The 16,716-nt window shown below is 39.5% G+C and overlaps 1 protein-coding gene across 1 annotated transcript; it reads right to left on the bottom strand.

The window, feature by feature from the left end:
• Positions 1-381: 381 nt before the first annotated feature.
• Positions 382-16,219, bottom strand: LOC109865579 (eukaryotic translation initiation factor 3 subunit L). The gene is made up of 15 exons (XM_020453869.2): positions 16,037-16,219; positions 15,413-15,455; positions 14,973-15,183; positions 8,948-9,027; positions 8,046-8,107; positions 7,797-7,866; positions 7,614-7,687; positions 5,966-6,137; positions 5,580-5,734; positions 2,979-3,149; positions 1,962-2,095; positions 1,461-1,634; positions 1,085-1,274; positions 861-941; positions 382-619 (listed from the first exon to the last, which is right to left on the bottom strand). Exons 1-15 carry the CDS (start codon positions 16,064-16,066, stop codon positions 536-538), a joined length of 1,731 nt encoding a protein of 576 aa, XP_020309458.1. The 5' UTR covers positions 16,067-16,219; the 3' UTR covers positions 382-535.
• Between the last annotated feature and the right edge of the window lie 497 nt (positions 16,220-16,716).

Raw genomic sequence — 16,716 nt, 5'->3', positions numbered from 1 at the left:
TCAGGTGGCTGGATTATCTTGGGAAATAAGAATTGCTCACTAACAGGGATGTAAACAAATGTGCACAACATTTAAGCTTTTTGTGCGTATGGAACATTTCTGGGATTTTTTAAATTTCAGGTCATGAAACCAACATTGTACATGCTGTGTTTATATTTTTGTTCAGTGTAAATGAATATCTAATCTCATAGCAGTTGAAATAAAATATAATACAAAACTGAGGTCCTATAAATAACTGGTGGCACTTGAGAGTAAAGATATTGATAGCTAAATGTTGCCATCTAGTGGTTCTGATTTAGTTGATTAACTACTGTACTGTTTGAGGGTACTAAAATCACAGTACACCCATTTGATAATATAAATGATCACAATGACTCCATGTGCAACCCAACAAAACATGGCTTTTAGCTCACCACTTCATCCTTTATTGTTAAATAAAAAAAGCATTATCGATCGTTCTGTTGGAGGATCAACAGAGCCAAGAAATAGAGAGCCAGGTAGGCCAGATTTAGCGGCTGTAAATCAGAGGTCAGACTCATGTGGCCCGGGTGGTTGTGGTGGCGGCGGTGGCAATGGTGCTGGCTCCACTCATGGACATCTTCTTCAGCGTTCTGTTCAACTGCATGGCAAATAACACAAGTACAAACTGACTAAACATTTATTTTAAATTTTTACTGGAATAAACCAAATTCAATAGCAGATAGGAGCCTTTAACGTTCCTATTCTGTGACCTAAAAATATATAATTAAATACAGAAGCAAACGTCTGCAATGTAACAGAAATACTATGATAAAAGGTAAACAGACTGTTGCTACCTGGAAATTCTGCTGTAAAGTCATTTGAAATGTATAATTTCTCACCTCCTCAAACTTGTGGATCTGTCTGATGAAGAAGTCTCCATAGCGGCGGGCCACCTTGGTGTCTGCGATGTGGATCATGTCCTGCAGGCACATAAGACAATGAATACAGGTTACTTCACTACATTATGTCCAAAGAGTAAATTCCATATTGATGGAGTTAATACATTAATCAGAATCTAAAACTAGGTGAGTGGGCTCTGTGTAACGACATCTCACACACACACCTTGTCGATGTAGAAGTCGACCTCGGAGGCGGACTGGAATTCTCCGTCCAAGGCAGAGATGCCGCTGGTCCACACCAGGTTCTTCATCTTGTGTTTGAAGACCAGAAGCTGGATGCGAAACTCCTGCTCAGTCATGTCCAGGAATCCTGCCAGCTTGGCCACAGGCATGGTGGTGTAGAGCTTCAGGAAACTGTACAGCAGTGAAATGGAGCAGTGTGAGGTTAGATGGGGAAACCAAGGAACCATGTTAGAGAGCAATGCTAGAGAGCTGGGTCATGTTCAGTAGGGAGAAATATTTTGAAACGAAGTGAAACAGGGAGGTGCTGAACTTGACTGACTGTAGCAGCTCACCAGACTCTCAGAGATAACTCGTTACCTGCGGATGGTAGAGAGCTGGGCCTGTTGCTGCACCTCCTCAGCGAACACCTTGAGCTGCTGCTGGAAGGGCTCCTTGTGGTAGTTGGGGAGCACATTATCGTAGTTGGGCACCACCGGGGACAGGAACTTGGGACAGGCAAAGCTGAAGAGCTCCTCAAACACCTGCAGGTCTCTGAGGTCACAAAGTCATGTCAGTCAAGTCTCAAACACCAACTATGGCCCAATTCAAAATCAAACTGTAGACCCTTACACCCTGTGCACATGTGGCAATCTGAGTGGATTTGACAGGTGCAAGTAAGCAATATGGTAATAGCTCCACCTCGCCCTCTGATAATCCAGGTGGAAGTTTCACTATATTGCTTAGACCAAACAAATCCCGTCTGTCAGATCTCCACATAGGTCTTGGGCCTATAAATTCCTCTATAATTTATTTTCCTCTATATAAAAGCCCCTAGAGTTCCCACAGTGTGGTAGTAAGTGTAGACTTTCTCTCGCTCACCCCTTCTGCATGCGAAGCATCTTGTCTCCATACTTCTCCCTGAGCTGGGTGTGGATGCTTTCGTCGATGCGCATGGGGTACATGGTCAGGGCTATTGCCAACAGCCCGTGCATCTGCTCGTTCTGCTTGCTGATCTGGAGGAGCAGGAAGAAGTGACTCAACCAATTACCAGGATCGTCTTCATTTTAAAAAGTTTTCCATTATGTGCACTAATGAACATCACCCAGTTCTGAGGGAGATGTTAATCATAATCAGTAATGTAGTTAGGCCCACTGACCAATATTCCCCTAAGAAATATATATCACTGAGAACATTGTAGGTCTTGTGAGCATTCTGTGCAACTTCCTGTGTGCATTTACTTACACAGACGATGTACCCGCTTCCAGTTAATTTTGGACATTTGCTAAGTAAACTACTGAGGCTATTTGACCCTATTAGGCCTTTCAGTGGCCTACTAACAAAAACAAGGGATCAAATGCATCCCATAACATTTTCATATGGAAATAGCTATTGATTTCAGCCTATATGGTGTTCAATGTTGGCTTATTCTATTAGATGTAAAAACATTACGAAGGGTTTGACATGAACCTTTTTCTGTTTAGTTGTCTGAAAGCTCAAGTTACATGTCTAAAAAATAGAAAATGGTGTGTTTAACACCATGGGCCTAATACGTGACTGGAAATTGAATTTTATGATGCAAGAAAGCACTTTACAAAATAAAAAACATCATTATTATTACCATACACAGAATCAGAATGTAGGCTATACCCTCTGCCTATTAGCTTATTTTCAAATTCAAGCGTGTCTCAAAATACCCCTTTAAGACAAAAACAAAGCTGTTTGCCAAACTTACTTTTCAAAGAAAGTAATTGATGGAAGCAATCACTCGCCCATGTCTGAACAAAGAAATAGCTATAACATGGCAATACTTTGCTAACAATATCAACATCTGCGCGGGCTGGCATTTCTTCTGTGCGGCAGTCCTGAAGGTGCATGCGCACAAACATTGTCACTGACCATCTCATATTTATAGGTGGACCTCTGAAACATGTTCCTGGTCCTCTGGATGTAGAGTAGGATGTTGGCAAAGACACGGATGGCATCCTGGTACCTCCTCATCATCAGGTAGGCAAAGCCCACGTAGTAGTAGGTGGTGATCTGGCACTCAGGCACACGAGAGTACATACTCTAAGAGAGATTAAATATAAAATAGAGGGCAGTGAGTGGGTTAGAGCAAACAGGGAATCAATTGGAGAGAGAAATATGGAGTAGAAATATGGACAGAGGTGTCTCAACAGTTAAGGCCCACTCCTTAATTCGTAGGTCTGTCAATATCAGGGAGTGGGCATTTGGGGATAGATACGGAGACAGTACAGGTGCATCAAAGCTGGGACCCGAGACTGAAAAGCAGCTTCGATCTCCAGGGCATCAGACTGTTAAATAGTAACTACTAGTGGGCCTCAGAACTGTACCCTGCCCTGAACTTCAGTAACTTAGTAGCCGGCTACCACCCGGTACTCAACCCTGCACGCTAGAGACTGCTGCCCTATGTACATAGTCATTGAATACAAGTCGCTTTAATAATGTTTACAGCTCGGGGATATGATCCAGAAACCTTTCGGTTACTGGCCCAATGCTCTAACCACTTAGCCAAATGTTTTTATATGAAAAGCCGAACTGTTGCCGGCCAAAATCACCAGGAGGGGAAAAAACTGTTTAAGAATGCTTTTTATTAATTGATGAAATACCAGTTGATGGAAAACACATTTGACAGTCATGCTTATCAGTCTATAGATGAATTTGCATATTTATTTTGGGGGGGAATTACATTGTTCCATGTGTATCTTTGTTAGCTTTTTGATAAATAAGATGCATGATGACTATCAGACACGCACAGCATAGAGAACCTATTTTGACTTCTCAACTGGTAATTGAAGTGTGCCTCACACCACTTTACAATGTGAGCTGGAGGCCGTATGCATTTAAAAAAAAAAAATCTTTATTTGAAACGTGAATGTCTTATTTCATATTATGAGGCATGTCTTACCTTGCTTCAAAGTAGCCTATAGGCAAAATCCGACTACGGAAATGTGGAGGCAAATATTTTATAAAGACTTATCGGCAGCATGTGAGTTTCAAGTTAGGGGAAGATTACAATTTATCCTACCATTTCTACCGTTCTGAATTCCAGTTATGATTTTTATATGCACGTTTTCATGGAACAGCACGTTTTCATGAATCATTTCAATAACATGTTCATTTCTCAAAATCATTGCCAGGTGGTTAATCATAAAAATCTCAATTAGAATTACAAATATCTAAAAGTCAAGTCAAATATTTCAAGATTACCAGCCTCTGCCATATAGACACATTGATATACCGTGATCCATTGGTGCTAAATAAATGAGCGCATGGAACTCATAGCCTATAGGCCAATGCAGTAGTACACCTATAACTTACATAGCTCTTTCACAGAGTGGTGATTATCGAGGGGGAGCTTGTTGGAACGATTTTTTAAATAGTGTACTGTGAGGAACAAGAGTTTTAATATATCATTCGCAATAGATGTTTAAAAACCCCTTTCCTACATTTCCCTGCAATTGGCCAGGTACTTATGCGTGCTCAGAGAAACAAGCCATCTCATTGCTCATATGGAGCACACCAAACAAGACAACATTTTAAAAGTACACAAATCTTTATGGTTATGAAATAAACCAAAACTTATTTCTCACAACTGCAGCAGGTTGTGAACTCTGAAAACAACATTTCCACTCCGAGAATGAGAACGGTAAATTACTTGTAATTAATACATAAATTAAGAGCAGTTTATGTAAGCAAATTATGTGGATTAACAGTACATTTACTACTGGTGACATACAGTATGTAATGGGGAATAGATTTGTATGTATTTATCAAAGGGCAAACACAATTCACACAATGAATGCGCAAGAAATGGCAGGACACAGCTGAGCCATTCTGGAGAGAGACTCACCGATAGTCAAGCACCATAGCCCTTCATCTTGTCTAAACATTTTAAATTATACCCAAGACATTATCTTCACACATATTTTAGATGCTTTTCACTGACACCCACAACTCAATAATTCAGGCTTTTCAAATAAGCATAGGCTTACTGCCTGTTCTGTTAAAATGCATTACCATATTCTAAATGTGATTTGTGTCATTCTGAGCACCGAGGGTGGACACCCTAATGGGTGCATATGGGTCCGGAAAATTAAAACCTTCCCGGTCACGTTATCCAGCGCCAACTTTTCCAAACAGAAACCCTAGATATGTATATATCTGTATTCTAGTTAAGGCTCATCCTATATAATTACTGCTGTGCACACCTTTTCAATTCATATACTGTCCATAACACACACCATCATATACATATATTCCGAACCCTGACATTGCTCGTTCTAATATTCCTATATTCCTTTCCTATTGTTAGATATTACTGCACTGTTGGTGCTAGGAACGTAAGCATTTCACTACACCCATTATAACATCTGTATAATATGTGTACCTGACTAATACATTTGCTTCGATTTGGAGATGCATCTTCAGCTGTACTGTACGAACATCGACAGTACTACTATACAGTGGCCAGTGTACCTTCTTGTTGAGCTCGATGTTCTCCAGGACTTTGATGGCCTGGTAGTAGTCCCCGAGCAGAGAATGTAGCCTCAGCAGCCCCACCAGGCTGAAGTACCCCAGCATCTTATATAGGGAATGACGGCCATACTCGCCAGCCACACTCTCTGGATCGCCTGCAACACAAAACACAACCTGTTAGAGCTGTCGCACAGGAACCATGGACTGCATCAACCATTCAGTATTGATCACTGAGAAGAATGCGGTGTAAGAAAATGTCAAAATATTTTGCTACAAATTATATATCGTTATGTCATAATATATCACTACAAACAATATATTGTTACAACAATAAGCAACAATATATCAATGCATATACAATGCATCTACAGCTGTAACTTCTTTACCTCCACTGGTATAGACCTCCAGCTGGCGGTTGATGTTGCTCTTGTCCACCAGCGAGTGGAGCACGTTTAGAACGCTGTGGACATTCCAGATCTTGGGGTTGTTCCTCAGGAACTCAATCTCCTCCTCAGACTTCTTGGCTGTCTTGCAGCGATACTGGCTGAACGACTGGAACTGGTTGGGGAAGAAGAGTGAACTTGTTATTCAAATGCAGTCACAATTCCATGCGTCATAGCAGCTTCAAGACAGAGGGGTACCAAATGAATGCCATAGATTTAATAAATTGCCAGAAAAGTACACTACTGTTCACAAGTTTGGGGTCACTTCGAAATGTCCTTGTTTTTGAAAGAAAAGCAAAAATGTTGGTCCATTAAAATAACATCAAATTGATCAGAAATACAGTGTAGAAATGTTTAATGTTGTAAGTGACTATTGTAGCTGGAAACAGCAGATTTTTTATGGAATATCTACATAGGTGTACAGAGGCCCATTATCAGCAACCATCACTCGCGTCCACGAGTTGTGTTAGCTAATCCAAATTTGATTTTAAAAGGCTAATTGATCATTAGCCTAGGGTAGCCTAGGCTAGCCTAGTGGTTAGAGCGTTGGACTAGTAACCTGAAGGTTGTAAGTTCAAACCCCCGAGCTGACAAGGTACAAATCTGTCATTCTGCCCCTGAACAGGCAGTTAACCCACTGTTCCTAGGCCGTCATTGAAAATAAGAACTTGTTCTTAACTGACTTGCCTAGTTAAATAAAGGTAAATATTAAAAACAAAAAAATGTGAAAACCCTTTTCCAGTTATGTTAGCACAGCTGGAAACTTGTGCTGATTAAATAAGCAATAAAACTGGCCTTCTTTAGACTAGTTGAGAATCTGGAGCATCAGCAATTGTGGGTTCGATAACAGGCTCAAAATGAGTTGTGCGGGTACTGTTTTATGAAACTGCCAGTTGAGGACTTGCTCAAACTAGACACTAATGTACTTGTCCTCTTGCCCAGTTGTGCACCGGGGCCTCCCACTATTTCTATTCTGGTTAGAGCCAGTTTGCGCTGTTCTGTGAAGGGAGTAGCACACAGCATTGTACGAGATCTTCAGTTTCTTGGCAATTTCTCGCATGAAATAGCCTTCAGTTCTCAGAACAAGAATAGACTGATGAGTTTCCGGAGAAAGTGCTTTGTTTCTGGCCATTTTGAGCCTGTAATCGAACCGACAAATGCTCCAGATACTCAACTAGTCTGAAGGCCTGTTTTATTGCTTCTATAATCAGAACAGTTTCCAGCTGTGCTAACACAATTGCAAAAGGGTTTTCTAATGATCAATTAGCCTTTTAAAATTATAAACTGTGAGTAGCTAACACAATGTGCCATTGGAACAGGTGTGATGGTTACTAATAACGGGACACTGTACACCTATGTAGATTTTCCATAAAAATCTGCCATTTCCAGCTAGAGTAGTCATTTACAACATTAACATCTACACTGTATTTCCGATCAATTTGATGTTATTTTAAAATGGACAAAAATAGCCTTTTCCCCCCAAAAAAAGGACATTTCTAAGTGACCCTAAACTTTTGAACAGTAAGTGTACATTTTGAAGCTGAAAAACTAATACACATGCAACATACCAAACAACATACCAACAATTTACCTGATAAATGAATTCATCAATAATGTCCCAGAGCCACTGGTTGGGTAGCTCCAAGGGGGCGGGTCCATCTGCATCTATATAGAACAATATATACCTTCTTATTGAGGCATTGAAAACATCCAATGTAACACAGTGTATTATGAAAATATATTAAGACAACAAATATTTAGTACTCAAACTTACTTAGAATGTAGTTGAAGAGGTTGCAGTAATTGTAGTAAGACTCAAATCTCTGGTCGAGAGTGGGTCCTCCCTAATGGTCAAAGAACACAAAAGCATTATTTAAGTAAAGTCTTCCAAGTAGTGACATTATTATAGTTCTGTGCACTGTAAATCCATTGGATTAAATCCATCCAGGACAGGAGATGTAAGATTTATATTTTAAAGCTGATAGGGGTTAAACAATGGTTCTGTGGCAGGATAGATACTCACACTGACTTTAGCATAGATGTGTCTGTAGTACAACTCCTTATACAGGATCAGGAACACAGCATCTGAATGGGCCAACAGCAAAAGTGAGCAAGCGCAACAAGATAGACTGGCACAACATTCTTTGCCTTCTTCGCTTGTTGGCATTTATTGTAATGAATCTTGGCCTGGAGGCAGCTCTGCAGTGGTCAACAGCTGGCACAAAGTCATAAAATCTGATTTTAACCCTAACCACACTTTAAACCCTAATGCATAACCCTAAATTAAAACCAAATAACACATTTTTACAATACAGACCATTTTGAGTGCAGCTGGCCCATTGAGCAGAAATGGCTTTTTCCGCTTCCAAGGCAAGACGCATGACAAACATTAACCTATGCATTCTTCCCACTTCATTGTCAATGGAAAACAGCAACAACATGAATACTCTACAGAGGTGTCAATCTAGTTTGTGAACCACATAGTCTCCACTTTAAAAGCAAACAGCTCTAAAGAAAGCAGAGAACACTAATGGACACTAGACATCCTGTTTAAAGTTAAAACTCCTACCATCAGGTCCACATTTCTCTGTCCACCGTTGCCAAAACAACAAATAAAGACATTCACTCATGCTGCTATAGCATTTTTTTATTTTATGCATGTTACTACTGCACACCACACTACAATAACTTGAAATTATGTTCATTCCAGTAACTTTGTCCAATAAATGTGTGGTCCACGTTATTTTGTGTCACACTTCTTGTGTGATGTCTTTTTGGATATGATTCTGCTGCAAAACCAATTAACCCCGGAGAGATAATGTCTTCTACTTAGTACTACTAACTACCACCACTCGTGTCCACGATCATCTGAACGGGCTTGTGCCCAAACTGGAAGGAGAAACAGCAGTAGACTGGCGCACTCACCGTTTCCAACGAGGGAAGCGATGGCCTCAGCCTCTGGCCAGGGAGATGTTTTGAAGAAGCGGTCAGTCAGCTTGTTCCAGCTAAGGAGAGAGGGAAAAATGTGTAAAATTACAACTTTAAACTTAAGTGTTTTAAAATGACAGACCCCAATTAGTTGACTGAGAACTTTTTTGGGCCGAGCAATAGCATATATACACACAACACACGAGATGGCCGCAGGGTGGGCACAGAACAAGGGGAGTGTGGCTAAAAAATAAACGTCTCTCTCCAGAATGCACTCTCCTGGAAGTTGGAAATCTGAGGTTTGTAGTTATTCCAATGTCTTTGCCTATCCAATATACAGTGGAAAATTTGGTCTGATTGCACTTCCTAAGGCTTCCACTAGATGTCAACAGTCTTTAGGACATTGTTTCAGGCTTCTACTGTGAAGGAGGAGAGAATGAGCGCTGTTTGAGTCAGGTGTCTGGAAGAAAAGCCATGAGCTCAGTCTCGCGCTCGCACGTGAGTTAGCTGCGTTCCTTTTCCTTTCTAAAGACAAAGGAATTGTCCGGTTGGAATATTATCGAAGATTTATGATAAAAATAGACTAAAGATTGATTCTATACATTGTTTTTGAAATCTGACACAGCGGTTGCATTAATTAAGGAGAAATGTATCTATAAATCCATGCATAACACTTGTATTTTACCAATGTTAATTATGAGTATTTCTGTAAGTTGACGTGGCTCTCTGCAAAATCACCGGATGTTTTGGAAGCAAAACATAACGCACCAATGTAAACTGAGATTTTGGGATATAAATTTGAACTTTATTGAACAAAACATACATGTATTGTGTAACATGAAGTCCTAGGAGTGTCATCTGATGAAGATCAAAGGTTAGTGATTACGGAAGAGTGGCCAGAAAAAAGCCATTGCTTAACCTCTCTGAGCACGGAACCCAGTAGCGGGCTGAAATTCCACAACATATGGTGATCTCTACATAAATAGTCATATTAAACATTCATGAAAATACAAGTGTCTCACATGTATAGAAAGCCTAGAATCTTGCTAATCCAACTGCGTTGTCAGATTTAAATAAGGATTTACTGCGATGCGATTATCTGAGGATAGAGCCCCATAAAAAAAAAAAAATTTCAACCAGCACAGGCATAACAAAATCACATACTGCATTAAAATAAATAATTTACCTTTGACGATCTTCGTCCGTTTGCAATCCCAATGCTCATTGTTACAATGAATGATCTTTTGTTTGATCAAATCCGTTTTTATAGCCTAACACAAAACATTTTGTGAACCTGAGTCAGTTCCTCACGCTGCTGTTTCCAACGTCTTATCATCGACTCATTAAGGCCAGCTCCATTTCCTTTTCCAACAGCTAGAGCGAGCGATCGCCTTCAAATTCAAAGCTGAATCATATGCATTTCTCCGTGTCTGCCATGATGAGGGTGACAAAATGACTACCGTAATCAGAATGATGGGAAGTTTGAGCGCGCTCGATTTACGTCACATTATGTGACAGTGCTCAGTTTTTTGGCAGCATGAATCTTGTGAAAGCGGGAAAAATCCATAAATTAGCCGCGTCATTGCATAAGCCGCGAGGTTCAAAGCGTGGGAAAAAAGTAGTGGCTTATAGTCCGGAAATTATTATTATAATAATTAATTATTATACCTCAGCAGCACAATATTGTTTAAAGCTTTGGCAAAGTGGGTGATGTTATTATCCTTCCTGTTTGGCCCTGTCCGGGGGTCTCATCGGATGGGAACACAGTGTCTCCTGACCCCTCCTGTATTTATGCTGCAGTAGTTTATGTGTCGGGGGGCTAGGGTCAGTTTGTTAATTAATTTATTTGCAAATTATGGTGGAAAATAAGTATTTGGTCAATAACAAAAGTTTCTCAATACTTTGTTATATACCTTTTGTTGGCAATGACAGAGGTCAAACACTTCCTGTAAGTCTTCACAAGGTTTTCACACACTGTTGCTGGTATTTTGGCCAATTCCTCCATGCAGATCTCCTCTAGAGCAATGATGTTTTGGGGCTGTTGCTGGGCAACACGGACTTTCAACACCCTCCACAGATTTTCTATGGGGTTGAATTCTGGAGACTGGCTAGGCCACTCCAGGACCTTGAAATGCTTCTTACGAAGCGGAGGACAGAGGAGCCTCTTAAAGAAGAAGTTACTGGTCTGTGAGAGCCAGAAATCTTGCTTGTTTGTGGGCTTTTGTTTTAATTGAGAATGGCATTAAATTGCCTCTAAATGTACATTTAAAAGTGTCCCATACAATAAGAGAATCTGTGGTACCCATGTTGTGTAGAAAGTTAATTCTGAATTACTTTGGCTTAGTTAAACCTGTTGCTCCTACCCCCTACTTTTTCGAACATTCTGTTAAAAATCGCGCAACATTTCAGCGCTCTGCTACTCATGCCAGGAATATAGTATATGCATATGATTAGTATGTGTGTATAGAAAACACTGACGTTTCTAAAACTGGTTAAATCACCGCTGTGACTTGAACAGAGCGTGTGTTTCAGCGAAAAGCGCAAGAAAATCTGGTCACTGAAAACTGAAAAAAGTATCAATCCGCCAGTTCAATTGTTTGTTAAATGGAAACCATATTACTTATGGCGAAGGTTGCAATCCCTACAGCTTCCACACGATGTCGCCAGTCTCGTCATTTTCAGGCTGTTTATTTCTTGGGCAAACCAACCTGGGAGATCACTTTCCATCCGGTCTCCGACTGGAAGGTTTGGAAGAGAGATTTTTGGAAGATGATTTGAAATCGTGGAGCTATTGAATACACATCGCCCCGTGGTCATTTTGATAGATTATTAACGTTTACTGATACTTAAAGTTGGATTAGAAAAGTATTTCGAAGTGTTTTGTGAAAGTTTATCGTCGACTTTTTTAATTTAAAAAAATGACGTAGCGTTTTCAAACAGTGTTTTTTTCTGAATCACAGTTTCCATAGATGGCTATTTTAGGTATATATGGACCGATTTAATCGAAAAAAAGACCCAATAGTGATGTTTATGGGGCATATAGGAGTGCCAACAAAGAAGATCTTCAAAGGTAATGAAAGTTTTATATTTTATTTATGCTATTTGGGTAGCGCCGGCTACGCGAAATCTTTTGTTTACGTAGCATTCAGGTATTTCGTGGTGTTGCATGCTCTCTTATAATAGCTTCTCATGCTTTCGCCGAAAAGCATTTTAATAATCTGACTTGTTGGCTAGATTCACAACGAGTGTAGCTTTAATTCAATACCCTGCATGTGTATTTTAATGAACGTTTGAGTTTTAACGAGTGCTATTAGCATGTAGCGTAGCGCATTTGCATTTCCAGATGTCTAGTTGGGACGCAAATGTCTCAAGTAGGATGAAGAGATTTTAAGAACAAATTGTCAACCAGCAAGTTGACAATTTGGAAATTCTTTAAGAGTTATATGGAGGCCAATTAGATGGTGGGCCGATCATATTCGATCCCATCATACTTTAACTTGATGGATGCAAGAATGAGACCTGGAAGTAATCGCGACGGCTAGCTTGATTAAGTCTCCTCCATGTATATGTTACTAGGTCAGGGTTTTTCAGGCTCCATATACCCACTAGTTCTAAAGTATTTATGATATTCATAATCTCCTTAAGTGCATGAGGTTGATGGTTTGTCCTTTACGATCCATTGTGGCACTTAAAACCGTATTATAATCTCCCATCATAATAACAGATGAATTTGCTGCTTGTGAGCCCAATAGATTAATTAGATACATTTTCAAAGCAGCGTGGATCATTATTATTTGCCCCGATAGATTAATTCGCCAGATCTGTTTTTTATCCAATAGCATATTTTAAAGGATCCATTTTTTTGATATATTTTTTTTTAAATCACCCCCTTTTGAGTTTCTTTGCCCATGAGAAAAAATATATATATTTCCTGTAAACAATATATATTATATTACTTTAGCCAGGTAAAAATGCTAAATTTTTTAATGATATGCTAAGCGATTACAATTTTAACTGGTTACACGCTTATTTCCCCACTTACAATAATGATACCACAACCAATGTTGGTAAACTTAACATTAAAAAGCCCCATGATTATTAAGTGTCCATATTGCTGTACTATAATATTTGCACTGTTAAGCAACTGTGTAAACTGCTGCAACTGTGTAAACCTCGGATTGTCCTAATCTTCCACCCACTAAAACCTCCCCCCATATATACAGTGCATTCATGGAGTATTCAGACCCGTTGACTTTTTCCACATTTTGTTACGTTACAGCCTTATTCTAAAATGGATGTAACAAAATAAAAAACATAATGACAAAGCAAAAAACGACAAAGGTTTTTAGAAATTTAAGCAAATAAATAACAGAAATACCTTTTACATAAGTATTCAGGCCCTTTGCTATGACTCAAAATTGAGCTCAGGTGCATCCTGTTTCCATTGATCATCTTTGAGATGTTTCTACAACTTGATTGGAGACATGACTTGGAAAGGCACACACCTCTCTATATAAAGGTTCTACAGATGACAGTGCATGTCAGAGCAAAAACCAAGCCATGAGGTCAAAGGAATTGTCTGTAGATTTCCAAGACAGGATTGTGTCGAGGCACAGATCTGGGGAAGGGTACCAAAAATTCTCTGCAGCATTTAAGGTTCCAAAGACAACTGTGTTTCCATCATTCTTAAATGGAAGATCAAGTTGTAGAAACATCTGAAGGATAATCAATAGAAGCAGGATGCACCTGAGCTCAATTTCAAGTCTCATAGCAAAGGGCCTGAATACTTATGTAAATAAGGTATGTTCAATTCGCTAATGTTTCTAAAAACCTGTTTTTGCTTTGTAAATATGGAGTATCATGTGTGTAGAATGAGGCAATTTTTACGTAACAGAATGATAAGTTAAGGGCTCTGAAATTTCAGAATGCACTGTATATCACTAGTACATTTTCCGTTAATTCCAATAATATCAAATCTACAATGTTTGTTTGGTTACGGTCATTTCTGTTAATGCATTCAACATATTATTCCAGTCTTACCGTTCTCATTGTCGGAGTGGACACATTGTTTGCTGAGTCCACAACCTATGCTACAATTGAGAAACAAGTTTGTTTATTTCCTTCCATTTACAACTTGTCAATTTAGTCATTGTCTTTTGTTTGGAGCTCTCCTGTCAATGTTGAGTAAGGATGCACACCCGATTATGCAAAGTAGGCCTGCACGCCGATGTAGGCATAGAAATGTGCCCATTTGGGGAACTGATAGCATTTCTGACTGGCTTACCACCACCGAGCTGTGGAGCTTCTCAAAGTAATGTTTTCACCTTAAAACAGCAAGCCAACAAAGTATGTTTTATATCCACTGAGAATGACAATAGTTCCTCAATGTATTTTAAAAATCTCCCTTTCGTTAACCACTCGGCATGAAAGGGAAAAATGTAACACCTACCTGATTACTTCTTATCCCTTGCACAAATAACCAACAGCTGTGTCTGTCCCAAGCTCATTGGTGTGGGAAACTGAAGGCCCACAATATGTTACACAATGTTGCAAGTTTGCTAGCGCGAGCTTCGACCGGATTCAAGTTAGTTGATATGTTTCAGGTTTGTTGCAGACAGACCATTTGTAGCCATAGTGATTTTTTTTATAAGAAATTTATTTTTTAATCAGGATATTTTCTACCGGCAGGCTGCAATGTTTGTATTCGTTAGCTTCATAGGCTATTTTTACATAGTTGGCAAGCATAAGAAGTTACTTTTTAGGATTGTATCATATTCATTTAAACCTGGATGGAATTTTGATTACGGTAAGGTTTCTTTCTTCTGGTTATCCTGATCTCTTGCTCCCGAGTCATTTGTCTTATTTCAACATAAGTGCCCTTAAAAGCATCAGAATGCATATAGTTGATTTTATTAAAACAGAATGTGTCTATTTGGAAAATACAAAATTTAGACCCATCAGATTTATTTTGTCAAGGGACAGCACTGTATTAATGTTACGATAACTACAGAAAAGACAGTACCTGTTCTCGTAGACATCTTGGATTTCGTAGATCTTCTGCTCAATGCTCTCGCTCGACACACGGTTGGCCTGCAGCTCGTACACCTTCTGGTCGATGAGGTCTGAGATGGTCTTGTGGAAGTACTGCAGGAAGTTCTTGATCACCTCTGGGATGACGTGGTAGGTCTGCTGCTCGTACTGGCGCTCATAGGCCAGGTCAGCTTTAGGGTCACCTGCAAGAAGATTGAGGAATGGTGAGGTTCTTAAGGAATAGTGTTGCACTGAAACGATAATGGTGGGATATGTGTAATAAGTTTCTACCATAGAATCCTTGTGATTTTTGGTGTCTACTTTGTGGTACAATTAACTGATGGAGAGAGGCGTATGTAGTGACTACACACCAAACACATGCCTGACATTTGAGTGTAGTTTATGCACTCATATCTAGACCAAACTACTCACCAGTATGGAGATAATCATCATTTGTGTAGGAATAAGGGTCATACTGTGGAGAGATGGAAAAGTATGTCAATTAAAATCAACATGACATAGGTTGAGACTTTCCTATTTCACTAACAAGCTATCAAAGTCCAAATCCTAGTTGGTGAAACCAGGGTAATTAAAATGTCAACATATTTAGCTAGTTAAATAACTAATTACGGCCCAACGTTTCGGGTATTTTTCTTCTGAAAGCTATTCAATGTGATAACAGCAAATATTTGTATCTGATATTTTTTTTAATCGCTCAGAAGCCAGACAGATATTACTCCCCCATGAGTTAACGTTAGCTACGCGTTGCGTAGGCAAGGTAAAATAGGTGGTTTTCGCCAACTGGATGACTGGCTAACTAGCTAATTCATAAACACTAGTAAGCACATGAAAAGCAACAATTGTTTGTGAGTATCTGGAAAAATAATCAAATCAACCGCCTAGCTAACTTGGGTAGCTATGCCGCTAATGTTAGCAACTATAGTTAGCTAGTTAATCTGGCGTCCTCTACTTCGTAATGAGCCGGTGAGGATAGCCAACATTAGGTTACCGCGCTATAACCTAAAATAAACTGTAGAACATAAAATGGGTATGTACTTCTTCGGTTTCTTCGGTTTGGTACGACATGTTAGGATATTTCCAATCTCGTACAAACGTGTGTGTTTAACAAAACCACGCAGCTAGCGGGGAAAGGAACCGGAAATGGATTTGCAACTAGAACAAATAGTAGACAGCAGCATGCTGGGATTGTGGCGGAATGAAATTAGGCTCAGATGAGCTACTGGGTGGAATCGATTGACCGTATTTAAGTGATAATGCCGGAGAAGCCAGTGTTTTGTTTTGTTGGATATATTGGCACGGGGGTTGTTATGCCCGAAAATAAGTTCAAATCAAATTGTATTGGTCACATACACATGGTTAGCATATGTTATTGCGAGTGTAGCGAAATGCTTGTGCTTCTAGTTCCGACAGTGCAGCAACATCTAACATGTAATCTAACAATTCCACAACAACTGGCTAATAACCACACATCTAAGTAAAGGAATGGAATAAGAATATATAAATATATGGATGAGCAATGACAGAGCAGCATTGGCAAGATGCAATAGATGGTATAAAATATACATATGAGATGAGTAGTGCAAGGTGTGTAAACATTATTAAAGTGACTAGTGATCCATTTATTAAAGTGACCAATGAGAGGCAGCAGCTTCTGTGTTAGTGATGGCTGTTTAACAGTCTGATGGCCTTGAGATAGAAGCTGTTTTTCTGTCTCA

Source organism: Oncorhynchus kisutch, linkage group LG20, assembly GCF_002021735.2.
Source record: "Oncorhynchus kisutch isolate 150728-3 linkage group LG20, Okis_V2, whole genome shotgun sequence".
NCBI classification, from domain to species: Eukaryota; Metazoa; Chordata; class Actinopteri; order Salmoniformes; family Salmonidae; genus Oncorhynchus; species Oncorhynchus kisutch.
The sequence above is the reverse complement of the archived record's forward strand: the minus strand, read 5'-3'. Positions and strand labels throughout refer to the sequence as shown.

Bases quoted from the DNA above. Each gene is read 5' to 3' on its own strand.
- LOC109865579 (XM_020453869.2), bottom strand. From the start codon at position 16,066: ATGTCGTACCAAACCGAAGAAACCGAAGAA. The intron at 15,456-16,036 runs GTACATACCCAT...ATCTCTCCACAG, and splicing joins AAACCGAAGAAACCGAAGAA to TATGACCCTTATTCCTACAC. The intron at 5,735-5,965 runs GTAAAGAAGTTA...TTTGTGTTGCAG, and splicing joins GGAGGTCTATACCAGTGGAG to GCGATCCAGAGAGTGTGGCT.